Source organism: Chlamydotis macqueenii, chromosome 2 (assembly GCF_036417535.1).
Source record: "Chlamydotis macqueenii isolate bChlMac1 chromosome 2, bChlMac1.mat, whole genome shotgun sequence".
Lineage (NCBI taxonomy): Eukaryota > Metazoa > Chordata > Aves > Otidiformes > Otididae > Chlamydotis > Chlamydotis macqueenii.
The window spans coordinates 19,755,318-19,778,785 of NC_141557.1; the positions used below are offsets into that span (position 1 = coordinate 19,755,318).

General features: G+C 37.1%; 1 protein-coding gene across 1 annotated transcript in view; it reads left to right on the top strand.

The window, feature by feature from the left end:
• NEBL (nebulette) overlaps positions 1-23,468 on the top strand; it is a 100,254-nt gene that overhangs the window by 21,078 nt on the left and 55,708 nt on the right. Inside the window, exons 6-12 of the mRNA XM_086740249.1 lie at positions 4,163-4,264; positions 5,847-5,948; positions 12,542-12,649; positions 13,867-13,971; positions 17,922-18,029; positions 19,017-19,127; positions 22,041-22,151. Of these exons, the coding sequence (XP_086596375.1) occupies positions 4,163-4,264; positions 5,847-5,948; positions 12,542-12,649; positions 13,867-13,971; positions 17,922-18,029; positions 19,017-19,127; positions 22,041-22,151 (747 nt within the window). The remainder of the gene's footprint in view (positions 1-4,162; positions 4,265-5,846; positions 5,949-12,541; positions 12,650-13,866; positions 13,972-17,921; positions 18,030-19,016; positions 19,128-22,040; positions 22,152-23,468) is intronic.

Consider the following 23,468-nt stretch of genomic DNA (forward strand, 5'->3'; position numbering starts at 1 on the left):
TTTAAAATGTTAGTTGGTAGTTGGGCAAACTTTTGATGTGTATGTGTTCTCTTTGCAGTCCATATGATGTCAGTAGTGCTAATTTATAATGTTTCACTGACCATCTAAGCTTGAATATTTAAGTCTATATTGTCTTAGGAGTAAGCTTTTTTTTCACGTTCAGGATATTGGGCAGTCTCAATCAACACACACAAAAATTTACAGTCTTTCTGATAAGACCAAATCAGCGAATCTTAAACTTGATGTGCTTAAACACCATCAATAACATACCAAAATGTTGATATTTGTTTTGATGCAGATCATGTTAAAGTCGAGCTTCTCCTGGCTCTCTGCTCAGCATCTGCATTAGAAAAATCACCTTTCACTGACTAACTTTCTGCTGACAGTGGTTGTCAACAGTAGGTCCCCCTGGACCACTTCCAACTGGTGCTGAAAATGATGTGTTTACTCCTGATGTAATTGGGACCAATCAATTTTCAAGCCCATTACTGGAAAGGATGACTGCATCAACTGTAATGGGCCAGAAATGTGTTTGTCTCTTCTACACGAGCTGGGAAACAGTTTTCAACACCATTTGAGTGGGGATCAGAAAAGCTGTTGCCAATGATCATTGTCACCAGCTAGTCATTTTCTTAGTGTTGATAGACCCCAAAGTGCAGATGAGAGAAAAGGGGGCAGGGACACAGCTGACAGGCCATTAGTTAGTGGACTTGCAGCTCTTGGAAAATACTAAGCAGGGATGAACAGTAAGAGGCAAATTCTCTTGCAGATAAGTGTGCACAGCTCCTTGCTGACTTCTGTGTGTGCATCTCAAGAGGGCAAAATGTGTTCATAGCTGCTTGTGTGTATTTTAATAATATTTTACCTATAGCTTGGAATAGTTTTGGAGTTGGAATAGGGGAGAAGGCAAAAGACTGCAGGAAAGGTCTGTGTCTTTTAAACCCAAGTGTGCTTGGATCACCATGCAGTAAAATTTCTGTTTGATGATTGACAATCTGAGATATTTTGCAGCCTTGTTAAAAATCTGTTTACTTTGCAGAATTGTAGTGCATTCCAACACACTGGCACAATCATGAAAGGCGAAGCATCTTCAGGACCCTCAGCTGGAGTAAATAGACTGGCATGTTTAGCCTCAGTGGACCTTACGCCAAGCTGGAGGCTTGGCCCTATTACAGTTAGTCTAGTAATTATGAGCAAGCCTTGAATATTTTTCATGCTTTGCAAAAACTAATGGCAATTCAGAGTATGTAATCAAATTGATGACATGAGAAATGGCTTTTGTTCATATTATTGTTGTTTTCTAAAAATATTCAACAATGTAACCACTTTTTATTGTCATTTCAAATTGGGGTAGAAACAGTTAGTATTTGTCATTTACTATTTGCAGCTTCAAAACTGGGGATGGTACAATTTTTTTTCCTCTTTTGTCCCAGCTTCTTTCTCTCTTGCATTTCCCACTGGTCTACTGTAACTCTCCCTTTAGGTCTTTAATTGCTGCTCTGAAGTTGTCAATATCTTGGTTACTTTTTCCTATGCAAAGGCTAATTTGTGCAGATGTTTTGTAGACCTGTGGAGCCTTCGGTGATGTTTTTTAGTAGAGCCTGAGCAGTCCTTTGAAGGGAAGACTGAGTAACGACTGGAGGTTCCAGTCAGGGTTTGAGCCTCTTGGTAAGGGGCTGAACCAACTCAGGAGAAAAGATATGCCCTTCCCTGGATGTTTCTGCTGTTTCCTTCTTTTGTTGCTTGACCAGGCTTAGTTTTCTCTTCTGCCCTCTCGTAGCATTCTCCACTTGCCCATGGGTGCACACACCAAGCTGGTTGCTTTGCTCTGTCTACATCTGTTCCCCTGCTCTTCCAGAATCGCTCTGGTTTTACTGTTCTAACATAGCACTAAAAAAAAAAAAAAAAAAAAAAAAAAAAAAAAAAAAAAAAAAATCACTTGATGGAACAGAATAGCAGCTGTGTAATAGAGGCCAACACACTGTCCCAATGGGAAGGGGTCAGCATCCAGGGACTGAGGTTATTCAGGAAATGGGAAACATATTTTTTCTTTCTTTGGCCTACCTCTGACAAACTACTGTTCTGGTGCATAACATTTTTATTCTCACCGGAGTATGACAAGCTGCAGAATGGAGCAAATATATATTGCAGACATTTGTAAAATGCTAGATGACTTTCCCTCAGACATAAGTAATAGGTATACTGGTTTAGGTGCAGGAAGAATAATAATTCACTCAGGGAGAGCTATAGCAATTGGCCTTGCATCTAATATAATTGAAAATGGTGAAATATAAAGGACTGTCACTGTCTTATCCCTCCCTCCTTTCCCCCTGAAATTAACCACAATCCATTATTTCATGTACTATATGATCATGTCATTTGGGAGCAATAAGTGACCACATTTCCTCAACTTTATCACCACTATTCTTGATTCTCTGTTGTTAAATTCACTCCATTCCTAATTTCTATTTTGAGCACATATGCTGGCCTTTAATTTGCAATTTACATGGATGATAGGGTGCTATTCAGAAACCTGTTTTTGCTGCCTTTGTGGTTTTCACCTCACCTCATGTGGTCATTAGGATGAACAGCATATAATTAACTAAATTCATGTAAAGCCCTGAATTGCAAATGCTTGTCTGTACATCTAGTTTCTTAAAAATAAAAAAAAGAGGAAACCTAAACCTAACCAAAACAAAACTTCTAGTGATTTTAACAAGCTGTAAAAAAACGGTTTCTATTTTATTGGTAGGTGATAATTTGGGCTGTATTCATCTCAACTATTTATTTATTTATTTTATCATGACACCTGTGTGTCACTGATTGTAGGTTAAAAATTATAAGATCTATTTGTGGGCAGGTGGCCAACTGTGAAGCCTGTTTAGCTTGTCTACTTAGCTGAAGCCATATGGATGCAAAATTACTTTCCTGTTGCCTGTAAAATATTTGCCAAAAAGTAAGATTTTTTGTTCTGTCTTGTTTTGTCTTTGCAATACATTTGTACCGATTATATTTGTTGTTGAGTGCTGCGGTTTATGAGTTTATTGCATTGTACCCAGAGTAAAACTTTACATTGGAAACAGGAACTAGATGTGGAGGTTATAAGTGAAAATTCAAGCTGAGGACGTTCTTAATGGTGAAATACAACACAATAGAATCTGAGAGACTGTCCAGCAAAGTAGGAATCATTTAGATACTTTCTATTTCCTGTAGACTTTATTTCATGTTTTCTAACTTTTGCCTGAAAGTTCAATTTCTGAGACAGGTTTGAATACCAGGGATGTTTTTCTTAATAATTCAAAATAATTTAGTAAGACAGCTCTTGGAAATTGGCTTAGATTGGCACATGTGCTGCAGCAAGGGAGAGGAAAAAGTCTACAGGCCCTGGAGAGGGAGAAGAAGGATAACTTGTGGTCTTGGAGCTCTGTAACGTCCCTGAGGTCTATGCTGTTCCTGTGATTGCTTTGCTAAATGGAGAATGTTTGGACTCTCCTACTTGTGGTTTAGCCTTCTGGCCAAAGTTTTCTGAGCCTGTTCATTATAGTAGGGGCTTTTGCACAAACAGAAAGATTCAGTCTTGTACTCCACATGCTGGAACACTCAGCCTTCTTGTTCCCATGATTGTGTAAAGGAGCAGATAAATGGAGTTGCGGGGAGTAGAGGATGCTGGGGTGGAGCTGTGTGTCATTGAATTACATACCAGCTACGTGGCTGCCTGTTACTGAGAAAGACTTTCACTGTGGTAGAATTAGAGTTTGTGTTCAGCGTAGCTGCAGTCTGCTAGGCTGTGGTGCTCAATATCATAAGGGCGGTAGTTTTTATTAAAAAGGATACAGTATAGAAAAATTGCTATACTCTTAGAAGTCCTGAAATTTAATGATAAAACGTAATATGTGGGTCTTTACAGTGCTTCCATTTTCTTCTACACTTCTAAAAAAAATAATTTTTCATTTTAATATTGTATTTTATGCTTCTAAATTTCTTCCTTATCCTATGTGTAGCTCTTACTAAATAATGCTTATCAAGTAGGACTGTGTTGGAATAAATTAGGCAGACTTTTACTGAATTTGATGGCTGAGTTGGTAGGTCATTCGAAGATTATTTATAAACTTAAAATGTTTTTATTCGTTTGTTTTAAACAAAACTGTTTTTTGTTTGACAGGTATCCTATAAGAAGGATGTACAAGATACTCATAGATACACTGAAGTGCTGAACAGGCCAGACATAAAGATGGCAACTGAGATAACAAGGATAATAAGTGATGTATGTTCTCCTGTTACTCTGTTTGTATTTTTAGATGTATTATTTTGTTTATTCCAATTTCAATCAGACTGTTTAGAATGCTGCTGAAATTCTCAAATGTCATGAGCAGCAAACCTACAACGCCAAATCTGATATGGAGATTTGATAAAAAAAAAAATAAACCGCAACAAAATAAAAAAACTCTTGCCTGGTGTGTTACAGTGTTATGGATTTCTTCTATTTTAATGTTGACAGTATGACCTTTGCAATTACTGGTCATTGATCTAAAGACAATGTTAAGCTTACTATAGTTGGGTTTGTTTCAGCTTTATTAAAGATAATCATTCTCAAAATAACTCATATGCTCGTATGCTATACTGCACTTCAGAAGACATACCAAGCCTTTTTTCACCTCAGTACAAGAGAAGCTCGCATCTCAGGACTCCTCTTGCTGCTCCCATTTCAGCCAGCAGCCACAGGGAAATGCAATTCCCTGCTGTCCTTCTGAGAGCTGTGCAAACACGCCGCCTCTTGCATGGGGGCTCTGCTCACCGAACTCCCCTTTCAAATTCTTCTTCCTCCCACCATGACATCTGCTAATGGATAGGTTAAGGAGCAGTTTGAGAAGCAGCAATATGTGATGCAATTTAATATTTTATTGTGGACAAGTCAAACAATATATCTATTAAGAGCCCTGAGCCAAGTGCTAATATTTTCATGGGAGACTGACTAGGCACCTATGGAGAGATAGTTTTAAGAGACTTGAGATTCACCTTTTGAATATTCAGAATTTTCTGAAAACCAAGAACTTCTACTGAGTGTTATGTTCAACACCCAGATTTACTAATTGCCGTTCAAGCCCCCTTTGAGTTAGAGTGGCGTTGGAACTTTTGTTTCTCTCAGTCTGTTGTTATGATGTGTCCCTGCTGATTCACAGTGCCTGAGTAATGCAAGAAGGCTATTTTAGGCAATGGGTAATTTAGTTTGTGATATTGCAAAGCACCTATTGTCGATTCATCTGTGCTGTCTTCTAATGCATTGTGGAAAAAAATTGCAGCAATTTGCATGGGAGGCAGTTCAGCTGGGAAGATCATGTAACACCAGCCCTGCGGGACTAATTCCGCTCTGTTGCACCAGTGCAACCTCACTGACATCCAGCGAGACTGCAGTGGTAAAACTGAGAGTGGAATTTGACCTTACATTTCAAAAAAGCTGCCCCTCAGCCTAGTTTTGTTTCAAGACTAGTTTCAGCTGCTACAAATAATCTTGTCTAAACTGCAGACCCGGTTGTAAGAAATGCTGAGCCACTGCAACTCACTCTGCCTTGATTGGGAGAACAGTGTTTCTCAGGCATATGCCATGCATTTGGTTAAAGTTGAATTTTGTGAATGCTGTGCGTTGTGTTTTACAATAAATGAATCTTACGTGTTAAGAAGCTGAAGCCTAAGAAGGGCTTTTTTCGGAGCTGGTTAGAACAGTTCTGAAAGTGGTGTCAATGCAGGTCACAAAATGAGACTTTTTCTACTAGCCTTAATGCTTACATTTCTCTTGATAAAACAAAAGCAAACAATTTAATAGTGATTCGTATGCATTTTTTTTTAAGGCTGAGTACAGGAAAGGAAGGGGAGAGATGAATAAGGAGCCTGCTGTACTTGGAAGACCAGATTTTGAACATGCTAAAGGAGTTTCAAAACTGTTAAGCCAAGTAAGATTCTCTGGCATTTTACAATGACTTAATTCAGATATCTCATTCCTAGTAATGCAAGAAAATATTTAGATTTTTAGATGATTATCTCTAATTGCATGAAGATTATGTTCTCAAAGACTTTTCATACAGTATTGCAATGACTGGTAAATCTAAGATTCTTAGGAAACAGAATATACATTTTAATACAAAAATAAAATGAATTTTGACTGTTACAACTCATCTTTTATGGAAATGGTGTATGTTTATACAGATTATCTGGGATTTCTAAAATATTAACTGTGTATAATTGAGAGGCAAATTTTGCTACTCATTCAGTTTGAGTGGAAACTTACCCTGTGATTAATCCCACTGAAATAACTGGGGTCTTTTGTGTAACTGCTTGCTAATGTGAGTAATGGGATCTGAATTTGGCTTGACATGTAAACCACCCGCCTTCCCTCCCCTGAACCTTTTATGTACTACTTTCTGTTATATATTAACCTAAAAAAGAATTTAAAAAAAAAAAAAGAAAAAAAGAAGAAAAATGCAGAGATTACTGTAGTCCATAACTAAAAAGAAAGCTGAAAACACAAGTATTTCCTCTTTTCCTCCTATAAATCTTCTACTCGTAAGACCTACTCATAAAACTCTACTACAGATCAGCCTAACGTGGTGAGAAGGGATTTTTGACTCCTGACCTGTGGTTATTTTTTTTTTTTCTTTTTTTTTTTTTTCTTGAGTAGTTCTTTAACAGTGCCGTGCATAATCCTTGCTAGTAATCCTATCAGGATACACTTAGAGCTGTTGTAAACCCAGGAACAAATTCTGCCCTCCTGTACTAGGAGGATAACACCCTTTGATTGGAGAAGGCCCTGTCAGTCTTCGCAGAACTAGAAAAAAAACTCAAGTGTAGTAGTGCATACACCACAACAGTCTGAAAATCACTGTTGTGTAACAAATACTTGTGATTTGGATAGATGGTAAATATATAGATTTCTTTCTTCCATTTTGTAGTGGATCATGTGGCCAATCCTCTGCTAATGGGCAAGTCTGCTAAGAGATTCTTCTGTGTTTAGCATCGTGCAGGCTTTGAAGTCAACCTGTGCTTTCTAGGAAGACCTAGTGCTACGCTGCTGTCATAGGAAGGGGAGCTGTCTGTCATTTAGCAAACATCTTCAGCAGTTTTTAAAAGGGTTCATATCTAAATTTAGTGTGTGGTGTCTTTTATTTCTGCTCAGTGGCTATCTACACAATCCTTTCCTTGCAGCCTATTTCAGAATTGAGTGGGCTTGCAGCTGCCTGTCATTGCGAATGAGACCAAAGTGGATCCCTTTCAAGAGCCCTCTCCATCTCACTAAGCCTGGTACCCCTGAGGTTGTGGCCAACAATTGCAACAATAAAAATATACCAGCTGGATCATGGGGTCCTGCAGGCTGGTGCTGAGCCAGCTGCGTCATAGGCTTCATCAATACACTTTTTATCTCATTTTTATTAGATGTGCTTTTCCTCTTGGACAATGCATGCTGCATCTGCAAAAGCTTTGTAATAGAGTCTCTTCACTGCCAGGGACTGGAATGGCAGCAGTTCCCGTTGAGATCCTTCCGCAGAAGAGAGCATTCGGTGTGTAATTTTAACTTCTTTAGAGAGTCCAAATAGTGCAGAAGATGTGACAGGAAGAGAGGAGCAGTTGACAAAATGTAGCTTGCTTACAGTTTATTTGTAAAGGATATTCTTACTAAACCTTGGTGGCCCAAACTCTGCAGCCACTGGGTGTGGATCCACGTTTTGGAATCCTTCCTTCTCTCATCCTCTCCTCAGTCTATGCTGTTGTGGCTGCTTGCAGCATGTGATAAGCCACATACTTTTAGAAAGGGAGGCAATGTTTCAGCCTGAGACTCCACTCTCAGCCATCTGCATACCGCAGCACAGAGGCTGTAAATACCAGGCTGCTTTCCGCAGTGGAGAGGTGCACTCAGCAATTCCCCATCTCCTCTGAAGGCAAGGCAGGGGCTATGAGTTGTCTAATGTTTTTATATATTATTTGAACACTTGGACATACTGATCGTAAATCAAGAGCACAGAAAAATGAAGATGACCCCTGTGTCTAGAGAGCAGGGTGGTGGGGCAGGATGAGGAATGCACCTGTGCTGTAGGAGAGGAAGAACTCTAAATGTGGGTCAGTCCTGACAGTTCTCTTCATGCAAGGATCATGAAGCAGGCTTGTAACAATTACAAGATTTAAAAAATAGTAAAGTTAATGATCTCTTTATTGTCTCCAGACTTTCTGGCTTTTAGGGTTTCCATTTGTTTCTTCAGCGAATGGGAACATTATAAACTTTTTGTGTTGAAAGTTGATAATCTCCCTTAATAGCATGAATCTATAAGCTGCAACATGCAGAGAAATATTAGTTATTTGACCCTCACAGTAAGTTTGCAAAGTTGACAATTCTGATGGATGTAATGGGAAGAGAAGATGGTAACATGTTTTAATGTGGTGCATATGGGTAGGTAATTTAGGGAGTATAGAGAACAGGAGCAAGAAGAGGTCGGGCAGTGTGGGTGTAATGAAGGGAGAAAGCAATCAACGCAAGCAGGAAGGCAAACAAAGTGAAGAAAATAGTGTTAATGTTTGACTGGCACTCAAGGCTCTACAAAATCAGTGTCCCTCTTCTCTCTTTTCTTCTCTTTTTTTTTTTTTTTTAAATTTAACAAAGCTTTTGACAACAGCAGCAGCAAAAATAATAGCTCCCAGGACTAGTATATTTACCCACAGCATGTGCTAACCTCTTTCTGTTGATTTTAAACAAAATTTAAAACAGAAACTGTGTTAGCTCTTGTGAAAACATGAAGCTTGTCAATTTGCTGAATGTACATTGTATAATTTGGATTATTTTTTGTATTTTTTATGAAAACAAGCTCTTGTTTATGTCTTCTTTATGTCTTCTAATGCATTTTATTAGCTTTTCAAAGAGCTGCTGATATGAAGTACTCCCCTTATGGTGTTCAGTGATAGGTTTTATGATTAATAATTTTAGATATTTGTATTTTTTACTGGATCTGGTGCTTACTGTTTTGGGGATAAAATTGTTAGAGGTAGAATATTTTTCAAAATGTACCTTCTATAAGATTATCAGTAAGAACACAAAGAGCCTAGGACTTTCTCAGTCTTTTTTTTTGCTTTAAACTCTGCTAGTGCTCTTAGAAACCGATATTTTAGTTTAGCTCTTTATTTATGTTACATTTCCTTCAATATCTACGTGCTCTGACAGATTTTTAATTTTTTTTTTTTTAATATGTTTTCATATGGTCATGAGGAAATGCTTTAGCTGCAAGTGTCTGCTTCATCCTGGGATCCCAGTGGTTGAGTGATTCAATTTTTGTCGTTTCTTTGTAAATCTGAACAGTGGGTGATGTCATCCACTTCTGAAACTGAACACTCCCTGTGTGAACAGCTTTGAACTACAGATTTGATTTAGGAATGTTGCTGCAAAGCTTCAAAAGACACTGCTCTGTCCAGCTGCAATTCTGACTTTTATAGGTTTTGTGCAAGGCTGAGGAGAAGTTTGTTTATCCAGGCCTTAGTTAATTCCAGTTTGGTTTTTCAGGGACGTTGTGTTAAAAGCCTGCAAAGTCTTCTCTTTCTTCAGCAACAATTAGAGAGCAGCCTCCACACATTTCTTTTAAATTAACCCCCACTACATACTCTCTAAAAAAATAAACAAACTTAAGACTTTAATTAAGATGGTAAATAGGTAGCCATCTTTTAAAACCCTCATTAAAGTAAAGGTTTTGGTTAATGATGAAATTTGTAGATAAGCTTCCACTAACAACTGTCATTTCTACTTGTACTTTTTGTTTGCTCTTCCACCATGTCATAGCATTGCTTAGACCTCCCCCCTTCAGATGTTTTAGAAATCACTAATGAAGTATTTTTCTTCCTTGTTTTTAATCAGAACCCTTTCTCTCAGGCGTTTTTTTCCCCTTTAAACTGCATTCACAAGTTTCTCATGTTCAAAAGAAGGATAAGTACTGTGTGCAGTTACTTCACAGTGACTCATCCACCGGCTTGCTCTTCTCCCTCTCCCACCCCACACTTTCTTTCAAAAGGAAGAAAGAAACGGGAAAATACTGATAAAAGAGAAAGTGAATGGGTATGTAGCTTTCAATGAGATGAATCCCCTATGACAAGTTAGACTTAAATTACTGCTGGAAGTGCTCTTGAGATACCACCAGGATCATCTGCATTTTATGTGGCCTTCATTTTGCCCCAGAGTGACACGTGTGATGGTGTTGGGGAGGAGAGCAAAGGCAGTAAGCAGAGCAGCCAGACAAGGCAGCAGGGCCTAAAGGTACTGACATACCCCTCACTGCAACGGTAACATTTACAGTCGTATTGGTGGATTGTCTCCTTAAATTTGGGACCCTCCTGCACATTGACATAGCCCTGTGAAGACTAGGTTCACCGACTCCCTCTTTTTTCTTTCAGAAGCAATGATGTGATCTGAAGTGACACCAGTGAGGATTTATTACTGGAATCTCTATATTGAAATGTATTGTTAAAAAAATCTTTTAAAAATGACATGAAATAGCTGCAGCTGGAAGATGGCAAGTCAGTGGTGAGGAGAGGTCCCTTTGGCACTGACATTTTCACACTTAACAAGAATACCAAGGACTGTGTTGTGCATTCAGTCCGTGGGCACAGTTTGAGGCCATTTGTGTCTGGGCTGAAGACAGCCTGCAGTGGTTGGATATTTAAACTCTTGTGCATGATGGTGTTATGATGTGAGCTGATGCCCGAGGGTTAAAAGACAATTTTACTGACCATACTGACTTGATCCCCGCTTTTGGAGGCTTTTAAAATCACATATTCCAGCACTGCCTGATTTTTATTATAAGGCAAGTTTTGGATACATCTTTTAAAAGAGAAAAGCCCTCTGATTTATTCCTTCACTGTTCATACAGAATGTGGATTTGCCTTTGAGAAAGACAATGTCTTTACATTCAGATATATACTTTTGCACTTGATCCAAAGCCAAGGCAAATATCAAACAATATGAACCAGATGAATCTACCGGAAGGCAACAGATATTATTTTCTAGAGTTAGTGTGAAAGATTATGAAGTTCATCATGTGTTCAGATAAGGTTTCTCTTTAAAAGTGACAATGTTTTAGAATTTCCTTCCTTTGAAAAATTAATGTAAGTACTGGAATTATAATATAGTTCTTGAACATAAAATGATTAGTTTCTGTTTGGGTGGCTTAGTTTTGTTTTCTTGTTATCCTGATTAGTGAAATGTTGGGCCATTATGGCATTAGCCATAATGAAATATGGCTAAACATAATGAGATTGTGTAAGCTAAACCATGTTGACAGCCTTTTGAGGCAAGGGAAAACTGAAAAGGAAAAAGAAAATTCTTCCCACAACTAAAGCTGAGGGAAAAAAAAGATTTGAGGGAGATTGTTTGAGGTGGTTTAACCACTTTATCAGGCATTCATGTGGGAATAGAGAAAAAAGGACTAAGGAAAAAGCCGCATATTCATTTAATTCAGAGTGTGGTAAATTATAATGGATGTTGCATAGGCTCAGATATCAGGTGTCTGACTAACATTCATGAAAGCAGCATAATTCAGATTGAACTCTATTCTCCTCCGTTATGCCGAGCTGCTGGAGGGAAGCAAGGCATATGTGCAAAGTCTCCAGATGTTTGATGATCGTGCACAAGAGGGGCAAAGGAGGGAGATGTACTATTTGTTTGATTTAATTTTTTTTTGGATTCTGCATTCAATTCTTCAGCATCTTTTATGGAATTTTTGTGATTTATTTACTTTTAATGCTCATTTCCTTTTACATGTCTTGTCATTCCCCCCCCCCTTTTTTTTTTTTTTTTTAATAAGAAGAAAAGAGAGTGAAAGTGGTGGCAGATAGTAATTTAATTATGCTTTCTAGCACTGTAATGAGGTGGGCATTGTCCCCAAGAAGGGACTGTACTACAGAGAGATTCCTGGGCATCTCTTGGGAAATTTCTGTTGGAATTGAAAATAGACCTGAGGGCTGTAGTGACAACCTAGCATAGCATGGGTGACGTGGACCTGGAGGTGGGAAGAAGACTGAATGGGAAGTTTGATTCTGGCTTCCACTGTAAAGTGGTTGAACAATTTATAAGTGATTTATTTTACAAGTTTTACAATTTATTCACCTTATAAATTGTTTTTTCTTTAAAAATGCATCTTAAAATGTTAATTATGAATTGAATGGTTCTTAGCGAGTAGATTATTATTGCTAGTCAAACAGTTCTGGATTATTTGATTACTTGGGTGAGTCATATGGTTTTGTTTGTTTCCTTTTTATGAATCCTTCAGCATCAGTAATCGCATATGACAATTTTAAAACTATTTCTTTATTTTAGTAAAATTCAGTTACATAAAAATTACTTTGAAACCAGCACGAGACAGTCACAAGTGTGGCTAAACTGAGCTTCTTTAAATGTATTCATTATTTGAAGATTCATGGATAAGGCAATTGCTTTTAATAAGCTCCTTTGTGGTCTGAATTCTCTGTGCCCTCTTGAAGTGCTACGTGTTAATCTTAGATTTGTTTGTTCTGGTGGAAGGTGAAATACAAAGAGCAGTTCAATAAGGAAATGAAGAGCCACCGATACAATCCTCTTGACAGTGCTTCTTTCAAGCAAGCACAGTTTGCATCCAACTTGGCAAGTGATGTAAGTGAATTTGCTTTGTATTTTACATGTATTTACATCGTGAAAAACCTAACATTTGTTCTTGAGCAGAATTTTTTTCCATCTTACAAATTACTCTGAGCAGCAGTCTCTGCTATATGGTATGTCTGTATAGCAGGTACAGCATGTTATTCATTTCTTCCTCTGCTTCTGACAAAGCTCTTCTCCAAGGTCTTGCAGGATTTTTTATAACCATTTTAGATGAGATTCATCTCGCTTAACTTTGTATGTCAAAAGCTATGACTACTTACTCTGAGCTTGTACTTGGTCCCTTTGTATTTGGGAAAGAAGTAAACCAGTATAGAAAGCATTTCTTCTGACCTGTTTTAGATGCCTGTCTTTAGAGGAGCAAAGTGCTGGCAGTGGTTGTAGAAGAAGGTTACATGAGCAGCTGAGATTTAAATGTCTGTCTTTTAGACTTCATTCTGCTCGTTGATCTTATAAATGGTATCACAAAGTACCAGATTCATCACTGGGTGCCTGCTGCAGGAGCTAGATTGGAGAAAACATCTATATCAAATGATAATGCTGTTGGGATGATATATTTAACCATACGTCTAATGCTGAAAATGTGAGCTCTTCTTTGAGGCCATGATCCCAGATAGCCAAGAGACAACCCTTGATTCTCTAGTCCAGGGTTTCCTAAGTGTGGGGCACCACCCGATGGTGGTGCCTTTTGCCTGAGGTGACTGTATTGCTTATCTTTGCTGAAAGCAATCTGTATTAAATAAAATATCCAGGAGCACCTCACTTTAACTTTTTATGTACAGCTTTTTTATTTAGACAGTTAGTGTAATTACTGAATCAAGAGAAAAAGAGCAAGAATCAACAGCACTTAAAATGAGTAAACTCAAAGTATTGAAGAAGATACTCTTAATTTAAGTTTTCAGGGAAGGGAAGGAAAAAAAAGAAAAACAATAATTCCTTTCTAGTCTAAATAGGCATACAAAGTGTGATTTTGTTGCAAGTGTCCTTTTTGAGGAAAAGTTTAAGTAGTTCCCAAATATTTACTCAGCAGAATGACTCCTTTATTTTTTCCTTTTGCTCGAAATAGTAGGAAATGACCACCATCTAGTGGCTGGTGGAGACTGTTCAGGCAAGCACTTAATGCTTTCTTTTTCTGGATGACCATACTGTAATATGAAGTTGTGAATTATTTTTTAAATCTTTATTTTACATAACCTGAATTCTCTTTCCAGGTGAATTACAAGAAAGATTTGGAAAGCCTACATGATCCAGCCTCTGATCTACCAAACCTCCTATATTTAAACCATGCTTTAAATATCAGCAAAATGCATAGCAATGTAAGTTGCCTTCATAAGAATCGTTTGAAAAATAAATGTAATAATGAATGTAGTATGTATAGTCATAGTAGAATACATAAATTTTTGGTACTTGCTTCACGGTCTCATATGGAGACTTTAGTTTTGTAACCATAGTACCTAGGGGACATAGTGAAGAAAAATGGGCTTTTAGGGAGAGATATTTCAGTTGTTAGAACCTGGTACACTGGGTAAGAATCACAGAGATTTCTGATACTTGAGCATTTTTTCTTATATATCTGAAACCTTGTCTGTTTTTTTTTTCCTTTGTTGATATAAGATACCTCTTTCCATGTAAATCTTGTGGTGCCTAAGATCTTAATGCTTTCACCTCTAGGTCTCTGTACAGAAGTGACCATTGTGCTAGTTTAATATTTGGACTTTTATCACAAACAACCTTTCGAGTGCTAGCTTCCCTTAGAGGTTCTCTGTCTAAGTCTTTTTTTCCCTCCTAAATGTCTGAGGCTTCCTACACAGGATCATATTATAGGCACATACTGCATTCTGCCATGCAACAAGACATGCCTCTTGATGAGGCTGATGGTCTGACATAGAATAGTGATGGGGGTTGAAATGGGGAGAAAAATGTAGGAAACCCATGGTTTCTGTGCAATGCTGAAGCTTCTCTCCTGCTCCAAATGCATCTATGGTACATGTGTGGTGCTTGTGGGTTGATTAAGCTGCACTTGTAGTCTTTACTCCAGAAACCACAGAAGGGCCACAGCACTGCTATGGAAAGGTGAGTGGGTGGTGTTGGGAAGCAAGATTGCTTACAATTGGCAGGAGGTGAGTGCTTCACACACAAAAGGGTTAACCCTAATGACTAGTAGCATATTGGGTCATCTTCTAAGTCAGTGCCTGCTTATGGAAGTTTATGTCTAAAATAATAAAAATAATCCAGCCTTCATGTCTCTGGTTGATTTTTGTGCTGCTCTTTGGTGAATTGAAGCTTGCTTTTTGTCTCAGTCCAATCTGTGAAGCTAACACTGACTATCTCTTTTTGTACGGGTGACGAATGAGTTGATCACTTTTACTTCCTGCATTCTTGATGTGCATTTTGGCCTAATTCTAGTTTCCTTCAGTGTACGGTAAGATCGACATTCTTTTTACTGGTTAAATGAACACCCTCAGAATGAACTTCATCAATTTGTCATCTTATGTCTAATGAGATTGAAACCTGGACTTTCCCTTAGGGCTCGTCACTTCTTGCAAAATTTATTTATTTCTATTGCCTAGGAAGCGTTGATGCATATTGTCTATGCTCTCTTCTGAGGACTCCATAAATACTAAGTTTCTGATTTTTGCATTGTCCAGATGCCAGTGGATATTTTTTCTTGCCGCGAGCTGGAAGAATGCTTTGTCAATCCCTAAAGTCTCCACTAGCTATTTGTCTTCTACAGAAATCCCATTTTCAAAGTCCTTCTCAGATTTGACCTCCCTGTGTCATCTCTGATTTTAACAGGGCTTATTCTCCTGCCTTTCTCCATGCTTTTCCAATACCTTCTTTGTGTTCTTCTGCTTGTGTCTCCACAGCTCATACCAAATCTTTCTTGAAGTCTGCCTCCACTGTATGAAACAGTCCTCTTGACTGTGCCTTTAGCTGATTTCCAAAGACTAATTGTATAGTCTGGTTTTGTTTTTGTTTCACTCTGAAACACAGAACTTCTTGCTAGTTGTCCAATTTTGCTGATTCCCAGTAATGTACCTTTCTCCTTTGAACTTTATGTTTCTCTTCCTTTTTTGCATAACATAGCTACACCTGCCCTGGTGTCATACCTTGGAACTTATATGGTTAATTAAACTAATATCATTAATTGAACTAATTTGCTGATGGACATAGAGTGAAGAAATGTGTGTGACTTTGTGAGACACATATAATATAGTACCAGTGCAAAGCTGCTATGTAAGTCAGCTTCCATGGGAATAAATTCCAGCAGTTAAGAGGAAAAGTTCATTGGCATATTTGGACAAAACTAGACTGATTTTGGCAGATTGGATTCATCCCATATGCATTATTTTGGTGAGGAAGAGAGTTCACAAGGTGGGACTTTCCCCTCATATAGTATACCTGTTATTCTCTTTGGCCTGAGAGACGGAGATGTAAAATTTAATATTTTCATATATGACAACAGCTGGTTTATTGTTTTGCACATGTTAAATCTATTCCTATTGTAGAAACTTTGAGATGCTAATGAACTACAGGCTAAAAAAAGGGAACTTAGATGATATGTTTCATTTTATGGAACAGAGTGAATAAATAGGACTTAAGAGACTGACTCTGGTGCCTGTAGTTTAGTGTAGCAAAAGGCTGTGCGATTTACCTTATTTGATTTTATCTAATTATTTTTTAAAATTTCCTTCCATTAGTTCAGATATATGTAAAAGTATGAAGTCAGTGTCTGTAAATAGAGATAATTTTCATTTATTTCCACTACAGAAGTGATTTTGTTGTGTGACATTTATAATTATTTCCACTAGGAGGCAAACCCAGACCATCATATGTGCTCCTTTGCACTTCAAATGTAAATAATAATGATTATTTTCTAGTGAATACAAACATTTGACTTTTGCATGAGCATGACAAGCATTTTTTCTAAGAACTTACAAAATTTATTTTTTATCATATCCTTTTTTGATTTCTTCACAATATTTTAAATTCAAATTTAGCAGAACTCCTGAGGTGGGAGGCCTAAAACATACTTTATTTTATGCTGTTATTTTAAATGGTATTTAATTGCAAACCTCTTGGATTTTGTTCATAAAAACATTCTTGGATATTTTTTGTTTCCATGTGAATATGAGAAATCATTTAAGCAAAGCAAGGGCTTCTGTCTTTTAACCCTGGACACAGCTGAACAAATCCATCACAAAGAAAATTCAGTGCTTCAAAGTCAGGTATATGCAATCATAAATACGTCTTGCAAAGAGAAAAATACAGCATTCTAACAGTGATGAAATCAGGCACAAAACTGCGTGACAGATTACAGTGATGTACCGTGCATGTTCAATCAGAAACCCCCCACGAGGAGGGAGGAGAGTGTTTTTTTGCGGGACCCGAACCTTGCGCAGAAGCTTGATAGAGAAAGAGATTTTTCATACTTTTTTCAAGTTCACACATTATGAGTTTTGAAGAGACAAATAAATTAAAATATTACTCATTCTGAATATCATATTTTGATTTGTAGCTATTTGCTTTCCTTTATGGCTTGTGTAGAATATTCCACCGTATCACAGATTGATTAATTGAGCTAAATAATGAGTTTGCCCATCTTAATCAAAGAAGTGGGAATGAATGAGTTCAGAAAGCTTCTTCAGGTTTCCAAACAACATGTATTTGCTTTGAGAGTTAGCAAAAAATTCTATGTTAGTGTCTTAACCCTGTGTCTTTCAATGTGCTTTTGCTGCTAGCTCCAAGGTCATGGTCATTGGTAGCTGAGAGGGGAATGTTGGTACAAGACCAGACTCTGCTGAGGCAGTAGTTTTTCTTCCCACAGGTACAAACAAAGGTGCATTTTAGAATGCTGCTCCTGAGCCTGAAAGAGACAACAGATTTTGTTATTGTTACAGTAAATGTGTTGTTTTATGGAAACATGACAAGGGATCCTGTTGAAAAGCTGCCAACTGTTCAGACATAGGTAATTTGGCCTACATCATGCAATTAGTTTAAGAACTGTGATTGATGCTCCTTGCTCCTGCTGTCTTCAAAGTTCACCATTTTTAGGTCTGACATTTTGAAGCAAAGGATTAAACGACTCCAGAAAAAATTCCCTTGTCTAGCTGCCCCATTCTTCAACAGGTTAAATTTGGGAGGAGTCTTCCAAGTCAAAACCTCTACGGAGTATGACTAAGACAGAATTTGTCTTATCACCATAGCAAGCAGTCAGATCTCACATTCTCTCAACTATTAACAACATTTGTTTTCATTTTCCTAGGTCAAGTACAAAGAGAATTATGAAAAATCTAAAGGCAGATCAATGCTGGAGTTTGTGGATACACCAATGTATCAAGTTTCAAAGGAGGCTCAAAAAATGCAAAGTGAGGTTAGTAAAACTGTGCTTGAACTGACAAAATTTTGATCACCAGAGAAGCTAACTGATATGTTGTACACAGGTTAAGGAAATGGATGAAGCAGATTGTAAAGGTTTTATAAATGGAGGATATGGTAGAATTAGTACTGAGTAGTCCTCTTTGCTATTCTGTAGCTCAGTTCTTTCTTCATTTTTTTTATTTTTTTTCTCAAAAGGCCATTGGTGCTAACACTAGACAGAGATTGTATGTAGCATCACTTAATTGAGAAGAAGCTCAAGAGGTCATATAGATCAGAGATTATGAAATTTTTTACTTTCTGCCTTTAATTCCATCTTTAATGAGGGTGGGTTCTCAGGTGGGAGTGAGTGAAGCCGCAAAGTCCAGTCCAACCCCATGCCTTAACTGAAACGTGCTGCTGGCTGTTCAGCCTGGGGAGCTCAGCAAGGGGAAAGGACTCTTCCTGGGCTCCAGAACAGCACTGGCCTTCCTCAGTCAGGCCGTTTTTTTCTAACTTTTTATAAAAAACTTCCAATGGTGGAGGTTTTGTGACCTCCCAGACACTCTAGTCCAGTGAGTGTCTTCACTCTCATCCTGAGAGAGTATTTCCCTGTGTCTCCCTTGCTGCAGTTTGATTCCATTATTTTTGCTATGTGTCATAGAAAACTGATGATTTCATACTCTTGGTAGAAACTTTTATGTGTTTAAAGCCATTACCTTTTGTGCCATTTGTCCTTTCCTTTTCTCTACCAAGCAAATAGTTTCTTTCATAGATTAGGTTAAACATTCTCTTTGGAAATATCATAAGTATGTATTTTTGTCTAAATTGTGTGTGTCTTGTATAGATAATCGAGATAATGAAATGAGTAATAAAGTTGCTTATTAATGTGATAAGTAATTTGTAGCATGGTTCATTTCTGAATCTGTTTACAGTGTTCTTTCTGAAATATACTTGGAAATGGACATGCATGTACCACTAATTGTTCTTTTTGCTTCAATAGAAAATGTATCGCAAAGATTTTGAAGAAGGTATCAAGGGAAGACCCTCAATGGATTTAGACAAGACACCAGAGTTCTTGCATATAAAACAAGTCACCAGCTTTCTGAAAGAGGTAGAAGATTATTAGTTCTTTTTTTGTTGTTGTTGTTAAGAGGCAAATGAGCAATAAGCAGCATCATTACAAGCTAGTGAGTGCTGAGCAACTTAGAGTTAACTTGGTAGCTAAATACAAAAGTGACTTCGTGAATCACTTGTGATGTATCATTTTATATTCTGAATAGTCCTGTAGTAAGAATTTATACTTTTTGAAGTTTCTGTATGAATATGAGGAGGTGATAAAGCTCAGCACACCTGAACTAGAAAAACAGAGTTAAATGAACAAGTCAGATGACTCCATAGAAAATGGATTGTTGGCAGGACATTCCCTCTGAGGGCCTCAGTTTTGGAATTTATTCCTCCCTTGGGCTCAAATAGCCCAAATTTGGTGACCTTCCAGGCATGCTGCAAAAGACATCTGTTTGATAGGGTTTTGGAGAGGGCTTGGAGTTTGCTTTCCAGATAGATGAAGGGGTGGAAAGGAGAATTTCTGCTGGTGTCCAGATGGCAGTTTCTCCTTTTGAGTAATTATTTCAGGTTTATGATAGTCTGTTGTGGTTATATGGATGCCTCAGGCTGTGTGTAGTCACTTTTAACTAATTTAATTGAAATAATTATCTATCATACATGTTATGGATGAAAATAAAGAAAACCAAAATGTCATAATATAGCTGTGATATTGCATAATCTACTTTAAGCAAAATTTGTTAGAAGGTGCAGGTTTTCTTTATGCTTGCTGTTTCTTTAATATTTATCCAATGTTTTTCAGTTGTGTGTTACATTGTAAATTACATAACTTTTTTTTTTCCATAACTGAGGATCCTTCTAACTTTAGTCTTTTTATATTGTTATTCAAAACAAATTTCATATTAGGTTTTGAGTATTGGCTTGTTCTATAGATTAGGCTTACGATTTGACCAAATTTAGAAGTAAACGTATCAGCAAAACTCATAGTTGGAAATGTCAGAGCTGCTAGATATCCTTCATTTGAATTTAGCAGCCAATACAATATTTATTGTATTAAGAATTGATGTTTTTGCTGTGGCCCAGATGAATGAATGATGAGATGCTAGAATTAAAAACTCTTGAACCTTGTTCCTTTCCTTGTTCTTAAAACAATTTGTGCCAGTCTATGCTAGATTTCATGCAGGTAAAGAAAAGATTTTATTTTTTTTAGAAATTTCTTTATTATTCATCCTCTAATAAATAATTTATTCCAATAAGCTTGACTGTCAGGTAGATAAGTCTCAAGCTAGGTCTAGTTTGTGCGGTACCATTCTGCGCCTATGTGTGTCATGTATGCCTACTGATTAGAGAAAAATGCAAATGCTTGCGTTTCATTGAGTTAATCATGCTGCATGCTGAATGTCCACAGGAGTGGTTAGTACAGTTGCAGATGTGCTGTAAATGTTCATCTTTGAAAATTTTAATGTAACTTCCCTCCATAATGCTACTTGCATTAAGATGTTCCCTAATTCTTACTTCCTCGAGTTTTATGACTCATTACTTAGGGAGTAAACCATGCTTGTAACCCAAAGGGGAAGAATATGAGAAAATGGAAGTGGTATTTTAATGCATAACTGCATGAATTTCAGATGATTTTATATCTACATTGAAGGAACAGATTCCAAATACAAAGATTACATAGGTCAAATTAATTATTATCTTTCAAGATTCCGCAAAATGATATATTTCTTCATAGCAAGGATGTAGCTCAGTATTTTTGCCTGGAGGTTCATAATAAACTTTAGATAGATACTTTATGAAACAAGGACGAGAACCTGGAGTTATTAAAAAATGAATTATTTGTTCAATTACTTTTTGTTTTGTTTTGTTTCAAAGTGTCGGCTGTGTTCCAGCTTATTCTGTTACCTTCCCACTGTAGAGAAGTCTGCAAATATTTTCGCATTTTGTAACAATAAGAACTTTCTTCTCTGGAACCACATACACAACTCCTTCAGAAGAGATAGCTGAATTTAATAATTCTAACTAAATAGAAGTTGTTTCCTGCTTGTTCTAGGATGTGCTTCTCATGATAAAGAGAAGCTTCTTTATAAATACCTGGTTTCCTTTTGTTTAAATAAAGAGCTTATACAGAGACAAAGGTCCTCACTATTGCTTGTGAAATTTAATACATGATTAAGAGTGTTAATTCATGTCTATATAAATCCTTCTGAAAAAATATTCTGTCTTTTTTTTTTTTTTATATTTTCCTTGCTTATGAAAAACTAACCCAAACCTGGAGATGGGAAAAGCAGTTGAAAATCCTTACAAAACTTAAATATATATTTATGTAAGCCCACTTCTACGAATTGAGAAGAAAAAGAATAAAATGTCCATGGGCACATTCTAGTGTGCTTTTAATTTTATACTGAACATTTGAGGACTCTGGAGGCTGCAGTTGCTAAATATTGATAGATCATATCAGCGCAGTGTCTGAGGACCACGGAATTGATATGGTAGGAATATTGCTTCTACGTTATAATTTATCAGGCAGTCATTTTAACAGATCCTAGTATAGTGTTCAGGGCATCCCTCCCAATTGTGATGCCATTAGTGGAGCAGAGGTAAAAACTGCAGCACAGCATATATTGGTCTGTAAAAGCAAATACTATTGCAGTTAAAATGTCTGTAGAGAGACAGCTGAGGCCCCTGAATGATGTGCTAGCACTGTGTAGGAGAGGACTCTTTTTCAAGAGCACAACAGGAAAATACATGAGTACATGAAAACCTTTTCACTTTTTCAACATTGTACCTTTTGATTTCAAAATTTACAATTCTATTTTAACTCTGAAACCTGTACTTCAGCTAATTCATATTTCATAGAAATTTCAAAGAGACCCTTCAGACATTTAATAAGCGACATTTCTTTTCAAGATCTTGTCTCTCTTTTTTTTTTTTTTTTTTTTTTTTTTTTTTAAATCTGTAGAAAGAGTATAGAAAAGATTTGGAAGAAGGGATGAAAGGAAAAGGAATGACAGTGTTTGAAGATACACCAGATTTGATTAGAGTGAAAAACGCAGCTCAGATACTAAATGAGGTATGTTATGCTACTCAAGGTTATTGATGTCACAGAAAGTTCATTCTTTATGTTATACTTTACCAAAAATATTACAATTTTTTTTTTACATAATCTACAATGAAGTACATAAATATTACAACAAGCCTATTTCTGTTTTGCTTTAAGAATATAGAAAAACTCTGAAAAAAACCCCCAACTTAATGGCAAATATCTCAGATTTGCAGGCAATTAAAAGGTCAATGGAAATTGTTAGTGGGGTCAGTACATACAGCATTTAAAACTAGGTTCATTTTTTCCATCTGTTTATTTGTTCAGCAAGTATAATTGATACTGTAATGGAAAGGAGTAGACTGTTAATGGACTTGTAAAGAAGAGCCAATAAGTCAATAATTTGGAGTTTTTTGGAATCACATGCCTGCTATCTGAAAATAAATTTTGGTAATGACTGCCAGGCATCTTGGGAAGATCTTTTTATCCAAACAAACTATTCTACTTGTGAAAACCTTTTCCAAAAGTAGAGCTGTTCCTGAAGAAATGAATTTTCTTGAGCTTGCAGTTCATCCAATGCAAATAGACAAGTGGAGGCTCCTTCCAGAGTGTATTTTTAGAACTGAGCTTCTGTATTAACTGTGTTGGTCTAAGATGCTCTGGAAGTTATGTGGAAGCACGTAAGTGTGCAATCTGCTCCCATTGTGAAGGACTGGGAGTGGAAGTGGAAAACTCCTTAATCTATGTACTGTCTCTTGAAGACCACCCTGAGAAACTTGTACTCGGCAAGCCTGTGTGCTCAGCAGAGCTGCAAGCTCCAAAACTGGCATGGCTGCAGCTCCTGCGGATGAGCTTGCATAGGCTGCCTGGGAAGCAGCAGTGGGGCTACAGGGTGTGCGGAGGGAAGAGAGAAGAAAAAGATTGTGCTGCACTTCATGCCTTTGAGGAGTCATTCTTTCAGAGCAATATATGTATTTATTTTATATATTTATGTTTCATATTCATTTTATATATATATATATATATATATATATATATTTGCACACATATACATACTTAACCGTAAGAACCAGAGGGAATGACATGCATAAAGCCAACCTTATCACTGTAAACAAGTGCAGGAATATATAGCTGTAACTTCCAGGATTACCTTTTCCTTGGTGTTTTACGCAGTAGGAAGCTAGGAGGAAACATCTGACGTTCCACCTTTAGCAGACAAGAAATAGATGATGTCTTCTCACAAATTAACTTACACATTTTTGAAAAAAAAGTAGAGAGTTGTTTTATTGCACTTCCACATCAGAGTGAGACAGAGACGGAAGACCGGAAGTCTTTTTCTCTTATTCT